The 21,956-nt window shown below is 39.0% G+C and overlaps 2 protein-coding genes across 5 annotated transcripts; one reads left to right on the top strand and one right to left on the bottom strand.

The window, feature by feature from the left end:
* Positions 1 to 641: 641 nt before the first annotated feature.
* Positions 642 to 16,467, top strand: LOC131695057 (transcription factor SPT20 homolog). 4 transcript variants are annotated; one of them, XM_058983584.1, is made up of 7 exons: positions 642 to 1,092; positions 12,829 to 13,911; positions 14,306 to 15,128; positions 15,306 to 15,628; positions 15,702 to 15,980; positions 16,042 to 16,133; positions 16,189 to 16,467. In XM_058983584.1, exons 1-7 carry the CDS (start codon positions 691 to 693, stop codon positions 16,301 to 16,303), a joined length of 3,117 nt encoding a protein of 1,038 aa, XP_058839567.1. In that variant the 5' UTR covers positions 642 to 690; the 3' UTR covers positions 16,304 to 16,467. The 4 variants fall into 4 exon arrangements, with proteins under 4 accessions (XP_058839567.1, XP_058839566.1, XP_058839568.1 ...); XM_058983583.1 differs by having other exon boundaries at positions 15,276 to 15,628; XM_058983585.1 differs by having other exon boundaries at positions 642 to 912; positions 14,306 to 15,628.
* A 2,605-nt stretch (positions 16,468 to 19,072) lies between these two features.
* On the bottom strand, positions 19,073 to 20,172 carry LOC131695058 (uncharacterized). Its single transcript, XM_058983586.1, has 2 exons — positions 19,870 to 20,172; positions 19,073 to 19,810 (listed from the first exon to the last, which is right to left on the bottom strand). Exons 1-2 carry the CDS (start codon positions 20,053 to 20,055, stop codon positions 19,538 to 19,540), a joined length of 459 nt encoding a protein of 152 aa, XP_058839569.1. The 5' UTR covers positions 20,056 to 20,172; the 3' UTR covers positions 19,073 to 19,537.
* Positions 20,173 to 21,956: the final 1,784 nt, after the last annotated feature.

The raw sequence follows: 21,956 nt of genomic DNA, 5'->3' as shown, positions 1-21,956 counted from the left end.
ATTAGGGTGGGTGCTCCTATAGTTGAGGTGTACCAATAGTTGCAGTAGTGGGTTATACGCCTAACTAAGGTACCAACCATCAACAAATATTTTTTTATCGATTCATCGCACTAAAATTATGCGACAATAAAACTGTTATCCTTGAAATTTGCTCAAATAAATATTGAAAAAAATGATTTTCTTAGAATTTTGAGCTCCCTTGCACCTATAGTTGATATAGTGTACCTATAGTTGCAAGTCCCATAAGAAAGCAATGAGATTCGCAACAATAGGAACCGAAATTAGCGATTGCACCACTATTGGTACATGTGTTCCTATAGTGGTACAAGCGGTTTTGAATACATAAATTGGTTATTAAACCATCTTTATATTTTTTCCTATGAAGTGGGGACTGAAAGCTTTCGTTTAATGTATTAACATTGCCCATAGGTCTATTCATCGATTTTTTATCAAAAGTTTTCCTTAAGTATGCGACTATTGGTACATCCACCCTAGGTTTGTTCCGGAACTTGCTTCTTTCGTGCAATTTATTAATACCCCAAAGCATCCCATAATACAAATTAGGTTTTTTACGCTTATTAATTATATTATGTATATATTTCATCTCATCTCGTGACCTGTCATTCGTGAACTAACCAATCGCATTATCAATTTCAGAAACCATCTCATCAAAATCAGCCAGCTCAAATCATGCAACAAATTTTGAATTCCAACTCGTCCAATGATCCACAGAACAATGTGATCGTTGTAAACCAAACAACCATTTCACCGCAACCGTTGGGAGCGATAATCGCGCCACCTCAGCCACCGCAGCAGACTACGGGCACAACAACAATCATGAACCAGTCCGGTACGATCTCGTCGACCACGACCAATCCGTCGGCACTGATCAAGAGCCTGCTGGCGAATAAGGTAACGACGGTGACGAGCAACGAATCGGCTGCTACCATCAGTAGCAGCGCCGGCTGCGTCGTCGTCTCGTCCTCTGCTACCAGTAGTTTGTTGTCTACTACCATTAGCAACACTAGCATCAACCCTTCTACTTCTTCCATTAGCACTAGTTTGACTGCATCGAATGTTAATGTGCATCAGGTAACTTACGTGATAAAACCAAACAATAGTAGGATAATTTATCCAAAAACAAATTGCTGGTTTGCGAGTGTGCGTGTGTGTGAAATAACCATTTGTTCTAAACGCTAAAACTAACTAATAACCCAACCACGTCTAATACCAATTGGTTGCGAAGTTTGTTATTTTGCGCTACTACCTAGCATGAGTGTGAACTAATCAATGCTTTGAACGCATTTCCTAGCTTAAGTCTAAACTATGACCAAGGGAAACGCATTGTTACCCGAAACAAAAATCCTCTTAGGGGCTGTCCATATATCACGTGGACAGTTTAGGAGAGGGTAGGGGATACGAACATCCATGGAGAGGGAGTGGTGATATAAGAATTGTCCACGTGGACTCTTGATTATTTTTAAAATGTACACAAATTTGCAACATCTTTGGCATAAGTGCTTGCTTGTTTCCTCTCGTACTTAAGGGGTTGTATACAAAGTTGGAACTCAAAACAGTTTTTTGAATATCCTGAAAGTACATACTTTTGATAATATCTGTGCGAAATTTCATCCGCATCGGAGTACTAGATTCTAAATTACAGCTATTGCAGCGCACTGGTTCTTGCACAAACTCAATTTTTTGATTAAAATGTTTTGAAGTAAAATACTTCTATCGTTTCAATATGGATATACCTTTTAAAAAATTTCCGCTGAGACATTTTCCCAGTTTCAAGTACGAATAACTTCCGTTGTACTGATCGAAATTGCTATATTTTTGCACCATGTGATCGGAAATATGTGCACGTATTTGATGTGTTTGATTCCGTATAATGTACGTTTATTATAGATTGCTAAGACTGCCGCTTTGTTATCCAATGAACTTCCCCTCGTATAAAAACGGCACACAAGAGAAAATTTGTCAGTTTGCTTTCTGATCTCGTAGTAGCTGCTACGTTTTGTGTCAGCTCAAACTCTTCGGTTGGAATATATTCAATGACTGCCGCCAGGCATCATTCCATCCAATGATGCACAGGCATGTCTGTTTCATGCATATAATGATCACCATACATCGTCGAAAAAGCAGAACGCTTTTTTTTCGGAGTTCAATAAACGGATTGCAAGTGTGTGCGTGCGAAGAGATGGTTGGGTGCGAGAGATCCCGCTCTCTTGCTCTTTAAGGCTCAAGTTACCTTTTTTGAGCATGTGTTAGAATTAAACATTTGGTAGTATGCGTAGGAAAAATTGTGTTCAGCTTTGCTACCGGATTATCCATTTAAACCTTTTCAAAACTCTAAAAGAAGAATATTAGTCGATTTATTAGATCATGACGATTCAAATTATGCAAAATAGTTGCAGGAAAAACCATCGGCATAGCTGAGTGGTGCTTTTGAAAAAGTGGCTGTGTGCAAGCGTATGTACGGGTAGATGGGGTAAAGTACACCCCTATATAATCATAACTTAGCTATAGACCATCAATTGGGAAAATTTAATTAATGATATCATTTATCCAATATTTTACTTTAAAATCACAATCGGTTTGCAAAATATTCAGGAATATGAAAAATATTCAATTTTTCAAGAATAATTATAAATTGCTCTTTAAAGAAATGGGCAGATCAAAACGCACCTGTGCGGGGGTAACATGTACCACAACAACGGGGCACAATACATCATAACAAATACCGAAATAGCTGATTTTAATGCAAAAGATAGCAGAAATTACAGCATTCGAATTAACAGCCTAAGTGTATTCTACTTCACTTCGGTTATGTTTCTGACATTACCTACCCATCTTTTTTTAGATGGAAAAAAAATTTCATTGGGAAACCGATCCGTTCAAGTACACCACAATACATTTTCTTTCCAAATTCTTTTTAGTTTTTGGATTTTAATTGAACGGTTCGGCTTGGAGAGCGTTCACTGTTATCCTCCGCTTCGGGGGAACTCCGAACAATCTTGAATCCATAACTCCGACAACCTTGAATATTTTTTTAATTGAACTTTTTTTCTATCTTCGATAGTGCTACCAATGAACTGCTATTCGCTTTTTAAAATAAAATTGGCATAAAACACTTTAAAAAATCACGAACTTAGCTCACTTTTTTGCTACAACTTTGTATATAATCCGTTAAATCCAACATACAGTTGTATAATTGACCTCACACAATTTTGCTCTTAGAAACATTTGATCCAATCTGCTGTAATTTCGTCAATTCTTACCATTTTTATGATTTCATAATTTCTTACGCGACCCAATTCAAGGCTTCATATGTTACTTCCATTTTGCGTTGTCATGATCTTTTAGCCAAAAAAAATTCAAATTTCTGGGAGCAAATCGAAAGAAACGTTTTTGTACCCGCATGTTGAGTTGCGTTGTGTGGCGCCCAAACTTGGACAACGTATTCCAGGGTACTGCGTATCAAAGCGCAGTACAGCGTTTTGAGCGCATGCGGATCACTGAAATCTTAGGCATTTCTTCGTAAGAAACTGAGAATCGCAAAAGCTTTGGCAACAATTGTAGAAATATGGTCGTTGAATTTCAATTTACAGTCAAATAAAACGCTTAGGCCTTTAATAAATTTAACCGAGAAATTGAGCGACATCGACTAAAGCTAATCACTTTGCACCTATTTCTGTTCAAATTGATTCCGTTGTGCTTAAACCAATCTTGAACTAAGTCGATATCAGCTTGAAGAACTACATAGTCTAGAGGAAATATTATTTTTCGGAAAATCTTCAGATTGTCGGCACATAACAGCTTTCCAGACTGGATTCGCTCGCAGAAGTTGTTTATGAATAAAATGAATATAAGGGGCTCGAAATGACTCGTGAGGGACCCCAGTCGGTAATTAAAAAACAGTCGAGGTAAGGTGTGTAAATTCCACATAAGCTGATCTATTATCTAGGTAGGACTTCAGCCAATTAGTTAGCCGAATGGGAAAGCCAACCCTTTTCAGTTTATTGATGGCAATATTATGCGGAACCTTACCGAAAGCTTTTGAAAATCAAAATAAACCGCGTCTACATGGTGTCGTTCTTCCACAGCAGGGTACAAGACTCTGGTGTAAACCAATAGGTTGGAAAAAGTCGATAGTTTCTTTACAAAGCGATGCTGGAAATGAGAGATGACAGGTTTAGTGACAGCATGCATATTTTCATATACCAGTTTCTCCAAAACTTTCGCCACGTAGCAGAGAATAGAGATTGAGCTGCAGTTTTCCACGCGCTGTACGCTTCTCGTTATGTGAATGGGGATTATCGCTCCAGTTTTCCATGCGCGAGGAATGTGGCCTTCGGTAAGAGACCGATTGAAGATAATGGAGAGGGGAGCCATAAGAGAATCTGCACATCCTTTGATTAGTTTCGGGGGTAAACGATCGGGGCCGGCACCCTTAGCGGGATCAACGGCACTCAGTGCTGTACGTATATCGCGCTCAAGTAGAGGTGAGTTCGATATTGAAATATTATACACTACCCGTCAAAAGTTTAGAATCGCTTCAATAAACATTGCAACACCCATATTGAATATTGCAACGCCTCGAAAAGTATTTGCTATCTTCAGGAAAGTTGTTCTTTTAATCCAGAGGATCCGGCAGGTGAACATTTTAGTTTGGAATTATGTTACTGCATGGCGCTAGTGTACATGTGATGCTATGCATTTCAACTTGTTTCATCTCATTTTTCTTTCGACCTATAAGGTTCGTGTCTTCTAAAATTTCATTGAAATGGCCGTAACCATCCACATGATAATCGTTTTAATTTGGAACTCTGCCACCACGTGGCGCTAGTGTATATGTAAAATGTGTGTGTTTTAAACATGTTTTAGTGGGTGACCTTGATTTCCTACAAGATTCGCGCCCTCAGCAAAATTGTGTACATAGACATGATCGGTTTGATTCGGAACGTTGCCATGACGTAGCGTTAATGTACATACGCTACTCATCAAATGTTTGGAATCGTTTCAATAAGTATTGCAACATCCATATTGAATATTGCAACACCTCGAAATGTTTAGCATCACCTAAAAGTGGTAAATTCAGGACGCTCATTCTCGAAATTTATTTGCTGCATAACTACTCTTTTTAGCACAGTTGTTCTAATGGCCTATGTAGTCCATTAGGTTTAGATCAGAATTCTGTCACTATGTGGCGCTAGTGCACATGTAAACTTATGCATTTTCAACTTGTTTTATCTTGCTCTTAACTAGCTACATTGTCTTCTGCGAAGCTGTTCAAAATGCAATGGTCGTATGGATAATAGTCATTTTGGTTCGACACGCTGTTACTACGTGGTGCTAACACGTTTTACCACTTTTCGTTATGTGAATACATGAAATCTCGACAAACATATGATTACGGCTTAAAAGCCAACTGTCAAAATTCTCTTTGAAAGGAAATTTCGGACAAGCCGTTACTGGCTAAATACAGTTCATAGCAATTAATGAAAGAGAAAACTTTTCTCTTTTGTTTGCTACCATCATCTGTGATTGGCGAGTAACGGTTTGTCCGGAATTTCCTTTCAAAGAGAATTTTGACAGTTGGCTTTAAAGCCGTAATCATATGTTTGTCGAGAAATTATAAATGCTGCCGATAAGATTAAAGGAATGCGAAAGTCGTATAGGTAGTTATTTGCTCAATCTCGGAACTCTGTCACCACGAGGCGCTAGTGTACATGAGAAATAATAAACTTTTAAACTTGTTATATTGGACCTGGCGATTTAGAAAGTTCGCGTCTGCAGTGAAGTTGTTCAAATGTGCTCGGTCGTGCGTATTGTGATCCTTTTTGGAACTCTGTCATTATGTGGCATCAGTGTTGATGTGAACATAAGAGATTTTAGATAAATTTGATTCAAACAAAGCGTCTCGAGCATTGAATGAATCAGCTCTAAAGTTTTGGAAACATTGAAAAATATAGTGAAAATCATTTGGATGATTTGGATGCACAGGTACTGCATAGAAAAAACATCTAGCAAATTTTCGATCACAATAAACCTATTATTGATTAATATGTTAGTATTGACGTATTTGAACAGTTTTGCCAATAATGTTATTGACATTGTACGCTTATGGTGTTGGTCTGCTTTACAAGATGAGAAAAAAATGTTTTTTTATTGCTAACACAAATAAATAAACTATCTAAGAATGTGTTACGAAAAATTCATATAATATGTTGCAAGATATATAGTGGAACGCTTTGAAGAATATTTCAAGCTCGTGGTCTAACAATATAGGACTTTAGAAAAACGAGATGTTAAATTGTACCGTTTCACATGTACACTAGCGTCATCCAGTGACAGAATTCTGAACTAAAATATTCACCTACTAGACCCTTTTGGACTAAAGTACAATCCTGTAGAAGAGATTAAATATGTAGATGATCAGGATTTCGACATACTACATCATGAATTTATCCTTTGTTAGGTGATGCTAAACTTTTCGGGAGGTGTCGATATGAGTGTTGCAATACAGATTGAAACGATTCCAAACTTTTGACAGGTAGTGTATTTACACTAGCGCTACGTGATGGCAGAGTTCCGAATCAAACAGTTAATGTCCTTATACACAACTTCGCTGAGAGCGCGAATCTTCTTGAAAATCAAGTTCACCAGATGAAACACGTTCAAAATGTATCAGTTCTGAATTAAAACGATTGTCATGTGCATGATCATGACCATTTCATTGAAATTTTAGAAGATACGACCCTTCTAAGTCGTTAGAAAAATGAGATGCAACAAATGGAAGTGCACAATTTTACATGTACACTAGCGCCATGCAGTGACATAATTCCAAACTAAAATGTTGACACCGCTGCTGTGTACGGCGTGAGCGATCTCTATAATGCTTTTCAGGCGGAGAATAGTTATGAAACATTGCGTACTTGCCTGCGGGTGTTGCTTGGAAGACCCCGTTTCCAACTCCAGGTACAGGATTGGGCATCATGAGACTGCGGGATTCAACGGTGGATGTTTCGGTACTGGGTGGAAAGGGATTTTCCGTAATGTCATGTGATCTGGGTACACGGATCATTGTAAAACTGGTGACGGAGAAGAGTTGACTTGCGGGTGAGATATGTCGGTAGGGTCACTGCTGCGGAACGATCCGCATTTTTTGCACGAGTATCTTGGAATTCGCGAAAGAAAATTGTTTCAGACATGTTTCACAGGAAAGAGCAGTACTTTTTAGTTCCATGCTTACTCCCACTTTGAAGGATACAAAATTGAGTGAAGAAACATTGACTTTTTTCGGGACTAGTTTCACTATCTTAATCAGAGTATCAGTTTACACACACTCACGAGCCAACGCCTCAACTTATTCAACAGAAGTTTTTGGATCGAAGGCAGACATATACAGCCAAAACAGATTATAGTAAAGTGTTGATTTTTTGTGTTTCGAATTCACCTCGTCAGTAACTAGCCATCTGGGTGTCTACTTAGACAATGTATCTAAACTAGTATCCAAAATTAGCACTAGTTAGACACAAACAATTTCAAAGAGTTCACACGACATATGTGAACGTCTAAGCAACTGACTTATCCTGGGTGATGTGCCGGGAAGCAAAACAGAAGATCTGGTTTGCTGACGAGAAAGCGAAAACGGACTCTTGTCTTATGGCTAAGGTGCCAAACGCCCGGCATTATAGTTGTTACTAGCTACAATAAACGGTGTGGAGCCAGTTATAAGCTTGGTATTCTGGTTGCATGGCGTGCCTATCGAATTTCTGTCGGAGTGCTTGATTTAGCCCGATCTTTCTTAATTGGTGGCCAGATGTTGCAATGGAAGTTGAAATCGGCTGAGATGTCCTCTTTTATAGCGTTTATTGCATCAGGAACAACCATGCTTCCTGGTCTGAGCATCTGGTGATGTTGCGAGAAAGCTTGTTCGAAAAAACTCCGCACACTCATCGCACATCCACTAGACATTGTTCCTGTTTTGGCAAGGCTACTCCAATAGAGGAGGGTCGACCACCACGCAAAACGTATAAAAAGCGCTGCACTTTAAGGCACTTCTTACAAGCCATGGCACAGTGGAGTTTTAAACAATTAATATGTCACAGATGAAATAGTACTGACAGGAACAAAGCGGAAATAATCTCTTGTTGTTGCACTGGGTTGGACTTGTATCGCTAATGCCGGAAAAGAGACCAGCTCAGCAGAGAACCTGGAAGAGGTCATCGACTTCGGGGCAGACTCCGCACTTACTGACTGTGTGCAATCGAGGAAGATGCGCGTGCTGCTGGGGTTCAAAGAGGCCGGCTGCCTAAGATCGAGCAACCGGGAAATCGAAAATACCATGATTTAGAGCACCCGGATTGTTCGGTCGCAACGATGATACATTTGATGCCTATCGTCCATTATGTCCAACGTCTATCATATATTATGCCTAACATACCTATGCCTAACGTCGCGCACCCCTAAACTACTACTAATCTAAGCTGGAATCTGAGTGGCGTAGAATATTTGTATGTTGTATTGGATACCCCCACAGTCTTATTACGCACCACCCAGGAAATAGTGGAAACCAATCAGAATTTGGGTAATAAAAAAACAAAGCAAATTTTTACGTCTCTTACGCTAAATGTGAATACTTTGAGATTTAGTACAATATCGTTAAAAATTTATTTCGACCAAGTGCAGGAATTTAAACATACCGTTCAATACAACGGGAGTTAGTAATGTTGAACTTTTAGCATAATTGTGATGAAGGTGTAAGCTCAACGATTTAACTAGAAGATAGTTAATATAATTAAAAGTCACCTAGTAAAACGATATTTTGAAACGGGGTTCCTCTAGACATATTTTAATAAAAAAAATGGTATGATACCGAAAATATCTGTACTGGCTTTTGTTCAGTACCGGTATTACGGTACCAAGAATGGGTCGGTATTCCCGGGATTTTCGGTACCGGTATTACCGGTATCACAACCCTAGAATGGGTTAACATAGACCAGATTTATTGTCTTTTTAACGAGCTGTATCGTGTTTGAGCCCATTAAAATTTGCACGGGATTGTACCCTAGAAGGAGTGTGTACGTGCATTCCAGTTAAACGGAATCGCGTTGAAACGATGGCATTAAATTTATAGCCATAACCCTATTTTTCGCCCAAAATTTTTTTTTCGTGGGAGGATGGAGATATATTGTTATGTAAGGTACGCAGACTAGGCTCGATGGAACTACCCAAAATAGTCTTGGATCACATACATTTGGAGTAAGATAAGATATCGCTTCAAGCTGTTCTCAACGCCTATTCGGTAGTTTTCATGCCAGCACTCACGTTACGACTTGGTAAGGCCAAACTGGTGTGGAAGGGGGTTAATTAAGGTTGTCTGACACATTCTTGATGGTCACATCATTCGCGTTTCTTCATTCAAATCAGCAGACAGCCTTTGTTGATTATAAGGTTAGGGAATATGTATAAAGTGATAATATTTGTTTTTCGCTTCAGATTGTTGGTATTCGCGCCAGCAAAGCTCCGAAAGAATCTATTCTCATTGGCACGGACGTCTTCGTGGCTGGTTGGCAATCGTGTGCCTCTATCTATAAATGGATAGATCTATTCGCTTGGGTAGGGGGACATGTAGATCCTACTAGTTATCGATGTTTTTGACCTTGGGTATGGTTTCATTCGGGTAAGGTGCGCAGGAGTGGTACCTAAGAGATAGTTCATTATTCAGAATTTGTGTTTATGATTATTTAGCTCGACCAAGCACATCGGCTCTTGGAAATACCCTTTCGGGTCGGTGTGGTCTGTTCTAGGGGAACCAGATGGACATTCGGTTCGAGAACACTTTATGGGGAATGGCGGATACATATTTCTCATGTCCTTTATGGGTACATATTCTTTGTGTGAAACTCGAAAACGTCTCACCCGTTTAGCCCTTCAGCATAATGGTAATAGAAAAAAAATAAGGATTTGCATGATCCATATCGTGGGATCCATACTAGAACAGGGATAATTGAATTTTGTTGTAAGATGAATATGAAACAGCACAGTTGTAGGAAAAAAGGCGACGGTAGGGTGATTTTCCATAGAATTGGACAGACTAGATAATACGACATTACACGCTCTCTGAATCAAACTTGCGTCAAACAGTTGGTATGTATGGAGGAATTAGAGCTTCCATCCCGGGAATTTATTTCCCGGGAATCCCGGGATTTTTGGATTTCCCGGGATTCCCGATTCCCGGGAAATTGTGTTTTCTCATTCCCGGGATTCGGGAATCCCGGGAAAAACGATTCTTAATTTATTCCAAAAGGCTTAGGTTCTGCGAAAGAACTTCTGTAGGAAATATCTTTACCGGCAAATATTTGGAGTGAGCAGTGAATGCTGATCATCAAATCAAAGGACTAAATATCCTTAGGCTCACTGATATGTTTTCGTAATTTTTTTAGGTATATAGTCCAAGTGTAAAAATGGATGCCGGCCGTTGTACCGAAGCATTTCCTTACAGTAGCGTTAGTGATGTGATATCTCTGCATGATGAGCTGCTTAATCAGATTTTTTTTACAGTGCTTTTAATAGTTTATTTTAATAATTATATCTTGAATGAAAGGGCTTGCAATCAAATTAGTAATTGAAAGAGCGGTAATTTCTTAAAAAATCAATGAGTTTTTGTTTCAAAACTTTGGAGGGATTGTAGTGATATCATGCTTAACGCAAACGCTATTTAAAATAAGAAATGTTTGTAGAACGTCTGCAGAAATATTTTATCGGTTCATCGAATGCACATTTCGTCTAATTTGTTATACCGTAACTGTAATATCTGTAAATTTTTGGAAGCATGAAAATAAATGCATAACGCTGTAGCTGTCCAATATCATGCGCATCCAAACTCTTTGAATGTCGATTTCAAGGATGCTGGCAGAATTTTTGAAGGGATAAGATCAAGCAACCCAGATACTCGCCCGTAATCGATTGTAGATTTTGATTCACACTTTATTCGGAATGATGCTGATCCTACTGCGACGGAAATGGATTTCATATATCACATTTTCTCATTTGATCAGAAATAACTGCACAATACACTGACGCAGCTCAATCTTTTCATTCAAGACTACTAAAGGTATTTTGCATTAAATTGATCACATTCCATCGTATCAGAACGACGAATTCCAATTTCGGATAGTAACTCCAGCAGCTGCGTTTAGCATATCGTACAATTCGTAATTACCAAAATTTAGGTTATACATATAGCCAAGAAAAATCATCAAAAGAAGTTGATGTAGCGTAAACTTATTGACGAGCTATCAAATGATTGAATGATTTGTAGGACACCAAATCGCCGTTTTCTGACAACTACTTCTAGGACAGATCAAACGGGTTTGAAAACTTTTCAATTTATTCTTTTTTTCAAGAAAATCATTCACCTTTTCATTTTTCTTCTGAATTCCCGGGATCCCGGGAAATTTGTTATTTATTTATCGAATCCCAGGAAGCTGAAAACCGTCGGGAAATGGAAGCTCTAGTAGGAATGTTAAATCGTATGTATGAATATATGTATGGATGTGTATAGAAGCAATGTATCCCTGAGCAACATGAAAGGACTAAGCCGCCAAAACGCTTATGGGAAACCGGGTGCGCGCTCATTGGTGTGATCATAAAGCACTGTACACTAGAGATGGGCAAAACGATTCAGGTTCGAGAGTGAATCGTGTCCGATTCACTCACTAAATGGAATCGACTCTTTTGATCGATTCAGTGATTTATTGCAGTACTTTGAAAAATGTTTGAGATGAAATGGGAAAAATGTATTTATTAGGCCTTTAGGGGGACAGGTAAGGGTTTTGGCGTGAATAAAACACTTTTTTGCGATTTTTGTAGCAATTTGGGTTAAGCGAATTAATCAAAACTTTTGTGCATTATAATGTATGATACATTATGCAATATGTAGGGGAAAGAGGGTAACAGTGGAACTATGAAAACAATACGTTTTCATAGTTCCACTGTTACCCTCTTTCCCCTATATACAAAAATATCGACAAGCGACTCTGCGACGAAGATTTTTGTAGAATGTCTCTGGAAAAACACAATTTGCGGTGTTAACTGTCATTCAAAAACTGCTTAACCGATTTATTTCCAACTTTGCATACTCATTTTATATATGAGATACCTAACCCCTACGTTGAGTTTTCGATATAATTTTTCAATTTTTTGCTCATTGGAAAAAAAATTCTATTTTCACGGTGTACAGTTATTGCACATAGGTTGCAGAAATAGGGTGTTGAGACAGCCCGATTGCACACTGATAAATAACAATAAAAATATTGAAAAATTGTTCTTCAATACTGCTGAAGAAAGGAAATATTTTTGAAGCTTGAAATAAGAAGTCTTTTAAAATGAGTGTCACTTTAAAAAGAACCCACTGGCTCTTCATATGTACAAAAATTCATCTAAAGACGGTAAAAAGATAGAATCTCGATAAATGCAATTTTATCCTAAAATGTCCTTATGGAACACCGTGCATCGCCGGAAAAGGGGTTAATGACAACTTCGAATGCGATGACATCATGTTTCGAGCACTCACTGTATAGTTTATCAAGACGATCATTCATTCCACTACTGGGTTTATCGATAATCGTTGTACATGATGACCTATCCCAACCTTTCCCGATTGTTTTTGATTGTCAGTCATCTAATACAAAAATGTATTTCCAGTTCTTCTAACAGTTTCTGTCGAGTGTGTTTGTTGAGGAATGAGTGTTTTGTTTATCTTGGTTTTTTTATTTCCGGAATTTAATCGTTCTAATTACTGATTCTTCATTTCGCCAGGTTGCCCAGCGACAGCAGTTAATGAAGCAGAAACAACTGAACGTCTCTTCGTCTGCGGGAGGATCTCAACATCCCAATAGTTCGGTAGTGGTTACTTCCAATAGTCCCAACAATCTGACCAATATCAAAGTAGGAAACTCTACAATTTCCATAAAGCCTGGTACACTTCCGACAAATACCGTTATTACCGCTACGAACCCACAGGACAAAGATCCACCCCCGTTGGCTCCCTTGACTTATCTGGCTGATGGAGCTCTCATCAAACCGGTTTCAACCAACAAAATGCTTGTTGATTTGCTAGATAAGCAAACAAATGATCCTCCTGTGTTTGCCATTGGTGAAACAACAGTGAAGCGTAAGAGTGACGTTGATTTGTCTGAGCCGCCGACTAAGAAGTTGGATTTAATGGATACTGAGGAGGTTAAGGTGACACCGAAAGCGGCTGATTTATATGCCGAACTAGCTGGTTCCATTTTGGCAGACGAGGATTTAGAGGATATCGAAATGAAGGCTCCCAAAGAGGAACCAAAGTTTAAAGTACAGCCGGCACCAGCACCGCAGGTTATCACTATGCCAGCTCCTTTACAGCGTCAGATCATTATGAATCCTAGCAATCCACAGCAGATGTTACTTTCATCTGGTTGCGCAGGAGGACAACAGTTGACTGCTCAGACTACGGCTACCATCAAAACCGATACGGGTTATCAGACCGTACCCGTAATTCTGCAGCATAATCAGAGCCAACTTCAGTTACAGAAAACGGCTTCCATTATGCAACCAACCGTTATTTCCAACCCTCCGCAACCTACTCAGTACATATTGGCCACCAATCCACAGGGTCAGACGTACGTAGTTGCGCAGCAGCAGCAACCACAGCCGCAGCTTCAGCAAACGGTTCTACTAACACAGGGTCCACAGCATGGTTCTCAGCAGAAAACTATAATTATTCTGCAGCAACCGACGCCGAATACTGGCGGGCAGCAGTTTATTCAAGCTCAACCACAAACCCCGCAGAAGGTGTTTGTAAATCAGCAGGGCCAACAGATCATCATGACGCAGATGCCTCGACAGATGCAGCACCAGGTAATTGTTCGTCTATTACCGACAGATGGATTACATTCGCTCTCATGATTATATATTTTTATAAATGGTACTGTCAGTTTCCAAATGATTCCATCATACTATTTGTATGGGTTAAGTCGATTAGCTGAAGTATGATATGTTGTAATATTTTGGAAAGTATGCAATATTCTATAATATTGTAATGTTATTTGTTCCTCTCCAATCAATGATCAATTAATAATATGCCCATGATTGTTAAAACCCTGGACATTTTCCAGATAGTACTATAAGTGTCTTCTTTTTTGTTACACTTCGCCAGTGTAATACAACTCATACTGCCTCAAACTTCAATGTGGATTCAAAATTTAAAAAAAGAACGCATAACACCTAACATTCAATTGTTGTCCTTTCACAGACAATACTAACGTCGCCAGGTGGTCAGATTGTCGAGAAGAAACCCATATATATTACCACCAATCAACAGGGAAACACAATCAGCATCGAAGGGCCCTCTCAACAAATTATTAAAGCACATCAACCGCAAATTATTCAAACCCATCTAGGGCAACAACAAAGCACATCTCAGCAGATTCAACAGATTCTTCAGCAAAGTGGATCGCAAACGTTTCAAATCATTCAACAACCTCAACAGCATACTGTACCTGCTCAGCCGTCTCAGCAAATTATGATTCAGCCACAGTCGGTGCAAACTTCTCAACCACAGATCGTCATACAATCTCAGCCACCGCAACAACTGCAACCACAGATAATCTCACAGCAAATAATCCAGTCAGCGCCACAACAACAACAACAACAGATCGGACAAAAACTTACTCAACAAAAACTGATACAACAAACTCATCTATCTCATCAGCAGCAGCAGCAGCAACAACAACAACAGCAGATAATCACTATTCAAAAACAACCAACGCCACAATCTCCAGCATCCAAACAATTAGCCGCGCAATCTACTCAACAGCTCCCTACCAAAACAATTATAGTCCAGCAACAGGCGCCATCTTCTTCCGGTTCAGCTCAGAAGCAGATAATTCAAGTAGTCCAGCAAAAGATATCAACGCCACATTCTAAAACACAGTCAGTACAACAGCCTCAACAAAAGTCGACCATTCAATCGCAAGCCACCATCAAAATGCCACCCCAGGGTCACATTGTAGCTGAATCTATGTCAACGACTAACGCGTCAATAACACCTCCCACGTCATCCGTGTTGGCAAAAGGTATCACTAGTATTTCACAAACTTTGCCTACCACTACGTCTTCTCTAACTTCAATGCCTTCAACGAAAACCACTTTCAACCCTCAATCTTCGACATCTACAACTACAATCACTTCTGCTTCTACTGCAATTTCATCATCTCCCTCAGCTCCATTAAACAATCTGTCAACATCGACAGCACCAACAGCCACAACTATCCCTGTGTCTGGGTCAAACAGCACCATCCAGATGATCCCGGCAATGGACCCGGCTAAAGCTGTCGACGAGGATGTTGAGCTAAGCTGGCCGTGGTTGTGTGATTGGCGAGGATGCCCTCGGAAGAAGTATGCGTCTGCTAACGAAGTTTACATGCATGCTTGTGCCGTCCACTGTCCCGATACGGTCGATTCCACTGCCGATATCTATTGCCAGTGGGGTCCAGGTCCGAATCTTTGTGATAACCTTCCTCGTAAACGATTTTCGCTGATGACACACATCTTTGACCGTCATTGCACAAGTGATGTAAGTGCTTCTTCACTCAATAACATCTTCCACGTCCGATTTGTTATTTTTCAATATTACTCCTTTATTGCAGTCTTTCAAAATGGCAGTTCAACGTCGTATAACAAATGCTACAACCGGTATACTCCAACCACAGCAAGCGTATCCGGTGACGTTGGTCCGACAACCGGGAGCCCCTACTCCACCTGGATCATCAGCATCGTCAACGACTTCGGAAGCTTCTGCGAGTCCTTCGGCCCAGCCGGCGAGTACACCCTCGCAAGGACCTGGGAATCTTTCCACTGCTGGCCCGGCAGCACTTCATGCTATTAAAAGACACGCCATCGATTGGGCAAATGCAAAAGAGTTCCAGGTACTTACCATGACTTTTCGATACATTGTAGATCTAGTGAGTACTATCTGGTCTATTACAGGATGATATTGAAGGACCGGTAACTAAAAGCATTCGTCTTACATCGGCTCTAATTCTAAGGAATCTGGTGGTTTATAATAACACAGCAAGAAGGTAGTTATTACTTAAATCCTGCTCTTCGATTATGACACTTTGCGTTTCATTTCAGAAATCTGCGAGCATATGAACCACATCTTGCAGGGATGGCGATGAACAATGTCGAAGCTAGCCGAACTATTTCGCAGGTTCTGTTTGAAATGAATGACACCCAGCACAATTTTTAAAAATAAGATAAGCAAACCAACGGATGAAAAAAGTGTATTGGTGTTTATAATTAACTGACAACCTACCTAATTTAAAACATTTTTCTTTGATTTCATGGATCCAAATATGCACTTCACTATATGGAAATAGAATCGATAATAAACCACTTACACTGCACCCTTAACTTCTATCGCTATAGTAAGTTTGAGATCATTTCCAGCACGAACGGTTCGAAAGACAAAATTTTGCGATTATTGTGCGCGTTCATCGCGTTAGGTTCACGTTATACTTAATGTAAGGAAAAGTGTACTTTTATGCAGACTAAGTGTTGCGAGCAGAGTTAAAAATATTCAAATTCATTGAATGAAAATTGATCATATTCAGCCGCATTCATTTTTAATATTCAGTGACGCAGCTGAAAACGTCAAACGAACAAACCGCCCATTCATCCATGCAGATTTTCATTCGGCTCCGATTATTAAACGAAGCGACCGTGCAGCAACGAATCACACGCATCAAAGTAGGCCCTGGCACAATATAAGCGATGATGACTGTTGTTTCATAAGCTTTATCGACATTTGAAAACATTTTCCTAGATAATTAGTGTTATGAATATATTGTACGATATTCAACTGAATGAATAAGATGGATAGTTGAATGAATATTTTTTCTACTCACCGCGAGTCGCAACAGGTTCCTTTTTAGCCGTCAACAAAGAGCTTCGATTATTTTTAACTCTGGTTGCGATGTTATTCCTCTTACTAAAATTGATTCCTTCTTTCAAACATGAGCAGTTCTTAGAATCATACTTATTTCAGTGAATCAATACGCCGTAAAAATTTGAACGAGTATTTTCGAAATTTACGCCAAATGGTTCTTATGCCAAACATAGAGATGGGAAAAATTCAAAGGTTATTTTTGATGGGTCGAGCGAGGTGTATTCTAACGAAGTTGATAAATTTAACAAGTTTTTTTTATCAAATGCGTTGAAGAGATTCACGAAACGCCTAGTGTGACAAGTGGAGGAAAACGCGGTAACCGAAAATTAGTTTTGTGTTTTTAAACCTATCAATATGCTTAAACTCAAGGAAATTGTTTCGGACCTTAAAAATTGTTCGGAAACGGACAATGTTACTAAGCGGGTTCTGGTGGATGCGTTTGAGATAATTGGTAATAAACTGGTAACAGTTGTCAATGAGTCGCTCCGGCAAGGATACCGGAAAAATCGTTCGTGTGAAACAGAGTTTAATCTGTTATTGTTGAAATGGAAGCAGGCAATTGAGAATTGAAAAGTTGTATTGGCAGTTTTTGTTGACTTGAAACGAGCATTTGACACAATTGATCGCCGTAAAATGATTTGTGTTTTGTGAAATATGGGGCCCTATTCTCACAGTCACGTCACCTAGTGACTAGAGTAAATTTTGTTCTAGTCACTAGGTGACGTGACTGTGAGAATAGGGCCCATGGTGTAAGACGAAATTCTCTTCAATGGTTTCGCAGTTATTTAGAAAGACGCACGCAAGTTACAAGGTACAAGCGCGCTACATCATCGGAAGCCGCAATTAACCTTGGTGTACCGCAGGGTAGTGTACTAGGAACACTTTTGTTTATTCTATACATTAACGACATGAGAAACATTTTAGAAAATGCTGAAATAAACCTGTTTGCCGATGACATTGTTTATCATCGTTAATAGTTTCGATGAGTGCATCAGGCTAATGAACCTTGAACGGACGGGGAAAAATTCAAACTGAACATTTTCAAGACCAATTATGATTGTAACTACGTGGCAGATGAATGAAAGTGCTGAAATAGAAATAGATGATGAGTTATTTGGACGGGTTACAAGTATCAAATATCTTGGGATAACGTTGGACGAAAAACCAAGTGTTAATGAGCACGTGAAAGTCATAACGTATTCGTAATTTGATCCGCATACAAATGTCACAAAAGACATTTGAATCGCAGTAGAACCAACGACACGACCTGAAACTCTGTGAAACTTTCAAAAGAAGAAGTGTCCGAGTCATCCACCGCCAGTTACTAATGCGTTTAGTCACCCCTCGATGTGATTGAAAAAATAATTATTCAACAACCTTCCTTGTTTTGATTTTCATATATTTCAGTTGCTTTTAAGTTATTTTCTGTTTTACATTGCCAGAAGACATGCTGTGGACTTGAGTGATTCTTAGTTATGCTGCCTAAGCTCGACCCCCATCAGCAGAAAACAAAAGTTAAGCCCGTAAGGTATTAAACCTGTTCTAATGACCCTGCCACTTCTAGTTTTCCGATCTGCATACTTCACATACTTGCTCTCACTTGAGAACTATGGCTCTAAATTTTCATAACTTTCCTTACCCGGTAATTCGATAAGTTGGATAAGGGAAAAAATACAGTCCTGGGCTTCGTCCGAGCACCGCAATTATTGGAGAATTGTACAAACGTGTGTCATTTATGGATCGTCCCTCACAGCAGTATAGCTGTCGGCAAAGAGCAATGGATCTGCAAAGTAAATGCAAGCTGCCAGTGCACATATGAATATAATAGAACGAGATGGCAGAAGAGCTGGCTAAGAGGGAGCAGCATCTCGTTTCGCAGATCCAGGGTCAAGCTTTAGAAGGAATAGCTCGATGATTGAGAGCAAGGGTTGAAGGGCAAGTTTAGGAAGGTTGAACTTTGACACTTTATAGAGATGATTTTTGACAAATTGCTAGTTGAATAGATTGGCAATCGCCTAGCTACGGTATGGTGTAAATTTGTGATATTCTCATCGAAAAAAAGCAACGCACTCTAATAAAAATGAATTTATAAGTTTCATTCTCTCCTGCTTCTGTTTTCAAATTTACAATGTTTTTCTTTTTTGATTTTTAGCTCCACTTAATTAAATATAGGCTTTTCGTTCTATCTTAAGTATGTTGTTTAGCTTCAAGCAACAAGGCATTGTTTTCAACTTTCTTCGCATTTGACAAATTTTGGAAGATAAATTCTTTCGTTTCATTGCAATGAAATGATTACAAATAAATAACCCTTTGTTCACGTTCTTGTTTTAGTATTTTAAAAATAATGTTCAAAAAATAAACTTTTGTTTGAGCGCTCGCGTTTTTTTTTTTGCATTAGCATACCTTGTTTACAGAGCATGCATCGATCGAAAAGGAAGCGTTCCTCTGCTAGGCATGTAGTACACTGCTTGAATTCTCCGGTTCTCTTACTTTGTTCGGATGGTGTGCTGTACGCGGATAGGTAAAAATGTCCTCCTACACCTCGTCCGGTGCCAAATGTGTGTTGGGGTAGTGTCCACTGCCGTCTCCATGGTGGTCATCCTGGGCTGACAGGTTCGCAGCCGCAATCGTAGGCGAAGGCGTCGAGGTGTTGAGCAAAGGACCGTCCGTCTCGGTTAGAGCTCGATCTGCCATGACTTTCTGGTTGGCCTCCAAGGATCGGATGCGGTTTTCGTGCTTCACAATGATTGCCTTCAATTTCCGGAAGTCGTCATCGAACTCCCTTCGTAGGCTTGTCATTGCTTGTTCCTGTCGATGAAAAAAGTTTGTTATCCAGATAAGGTTGAAATGTGATTAGTCTAATTTACCAATAATTCATTGATGATTACTGGGGAAGGTTGTTGACTAACTGCATTGACTGTGTTGGCCAGCGATGCCGACGGGGTTGTTCCGTTGGCCGCTGACGATCCATTCGATGCGGCTGTAACGGTCGGCGGCGATCCTCCCGTTGTTCCTCCAGACATTGGAGAGCTCTTTGGTCCACGCGGTGGCATCTTGTCCAGAACGTTTGATTTTTTCGTCACCGTCAGCTGTGTGCTTTGCGCTTGCGAGACGTAACCACCCTTTTCAAGAAAGACATGATCCTATTGAGCGATTTTCATACCGTGCTCTTGCACTAATAATACTACAGGCGCTTTACAAACTAAATATGTGTTATTTGGGCTTGTATGCGGTGTGTAACATTTTGTAATTTTGGGTAATGAGCCGATGGCTAGGAAATGTTTTTTTTGTTCAAGCTGCATGCAATGTGAAAATAAAAAGTGTACAGGATGTAGCTGGGTGGTAGTACAGTTAAATCTCTCTGTGTCGATATTGAAGGGACCATCGACATAGGGAACGATCGAGATAGAGAACACATTGGTTTTTTTTCTTTCATCAGGACATCATAATGCATGCCGCGAATAGACGATAGATGCTCGTCTTAGGGGGTAGCAGTGGAAGACAACGTAAATATTTGTTCTGTATTTTTATTCATTAGCTTCACAAAGTTTACAATTGTGCAAAATTGTAATCGAAATTGTGTAAATATTTCTCGTTATATAGAGATATTAGTTCGGTTCATTTTATAGAGATATTAATTCGGTTATTAATCCCCTGCATGTGGGAAGTTAGCTGTTGTTTGCTTATGTTTACAATTTGCATTTTTTCCACAAAGTTGGGGCGAATATAAAAAAATCATTGCTTGCTTTGTTTTTAATGTTTCCGAAATATCTCGAAAAGGGGTTTGTCCTAATCTTTTATATATTTGCATTTTTTGCTAAACGTGTGTGTGCAAATGATGGAGATGATACGCTGTACACAGTAAGGATTTAAAAAATATTTGCATAGTTATACGTAAATTTATAAACGTTTTAGAGCACTTCGTAAAAATGTTGGCTAACAATATTTTCTCTGATTGATCGAAAATTTCATTTCGGCGCTTTGTATTGTATATTTCCTGGGCATTATTTGGCCAATATTTCTTCGAAAATCGAAACATTCAAGATATTATCTTAAAAGTTGGATTGACTAATCCCATTATTTAAATATCAGTTACGAGATCGCAATCTTTTTTTGTTACTTTTTGTATAATCAAATCTAGAAATATGCACATAACATGATTCCTTTTTTAGAAGAGTCCCTGGAAAACGGCTGAGCAGCTTTTAAAAAACAATATTTTTGCAGATGAAAATCTTATTCTTTTCATATTTTCAATAAAATGACTTTTGTTTAAGGATGTCATTGATTAGGTTAGCGTTCTGGAGATTGAATATGATATTTCTCTCCTACAACAAAATTGACCAATTTAATATTAATTTTTAAGCTTTTGTAAACAAACATACTGTTAAATACTCCGCTGTAGTGTGCAATTTTCTAAAAAATCTGTCATGCGTATACCAGTAATTGCACAAATTTTTGAGGTGAAGATATAGCACATCCAGATGAATATGCCAAATATGAGATTTTTTTACAATGCCTGATATGACTATAAGAGAACATATCAATACATAACAAGCAAATAGTCATCGGACTTAATGCCCTAATCGTTTATCTTCATTCCATTCTGAATCTATGTTCCGACGGAAAAAAGATCACATCGACATGAAGAGAGAAAATTTCAGGTGAATTTCAAGCTAGCTACATCGAGATGAGGAGATATCGAGATAGAGAAAATATCGAGATACGGAGATAGAGAGAGTTAACTATATGAGTGTTTTTAATCGAAAACTATGTAATATAAGTGACATATGGTTGAACATAGATTAGCTTTTGAAATCCTTAATTCGATAAGAGCTGCAATGCAGTACACAGATTCACTTGCACTAATACTCCAACAATCTTCGATATGAGAAAGAGATATAGAGGTAAAAAGGCCATTTTGAAACCCAACTTTAAATTTCAGGTCGATTTCACC

Source organism: Topomyia yanbarensis, unplaced genomic scaffold (genome assembly GCF_030247195.1).
Source record: "Topomyia yanbarensis strain Yona2022 unplaced genomic scaffold, ASM3024719v1 HiC_scaffold_261, whole genome shotgun sequence".
NCBI classification, from domain to species: domain Eukaryota; kingdom Metazoa; phylum Arthropoda; class Insecta; order Diptera; family Culicidae; genus Topomyia; species Topomyia yanbarensis.
Note: the sequence above shows the minus strand (reverse complement) of the source record. Positions and strands in the feature narration are given on the sequence as shown.

What these genes read in the sequence shown, in the direction of transcription:
- LOC131695058 (XM_058983586.1), bottom strand. Translation starts at nt 20,055, where the DNA reads ATGCCACCGCGTGGACCAAAGAGCTCTCCAATGTCTGGAGGAACAACG. An exon ending in TAATCATCAATGAATTATTG is followed by an intron (nt 19,811 to 19,869) that starts GTAAATTAGACT and finishes TTTCATCGACAG; the next exon opens with GAACAAGCAATGACAAGCCT.
- LOC131695057 (XM_058983582.1), top strand. Translation starts at nt 691, where the DNA reads ATGCAACAAATTTTGAATTCCAACTCGTCCAATGATCCACAGAACAAT. An exon ending in ACCGTCATTGCACAAGTGAT is followed by an intron (nt 15,629 to 15,701) that starts GTAAGTGCTTCT and finishes CCTTTATTGCAG; the next exon opens with TCTTTCAAAATGGCAGTTCA. An exon ending in CAAATGCAAAAGAGTTCCAG is followed by an intron (nt 15,981 to 16,041) that starts GTACTTACCATG and finishes GGTCTATTACAG; the next exon opens with GATGATATTGAAGGACCGGT.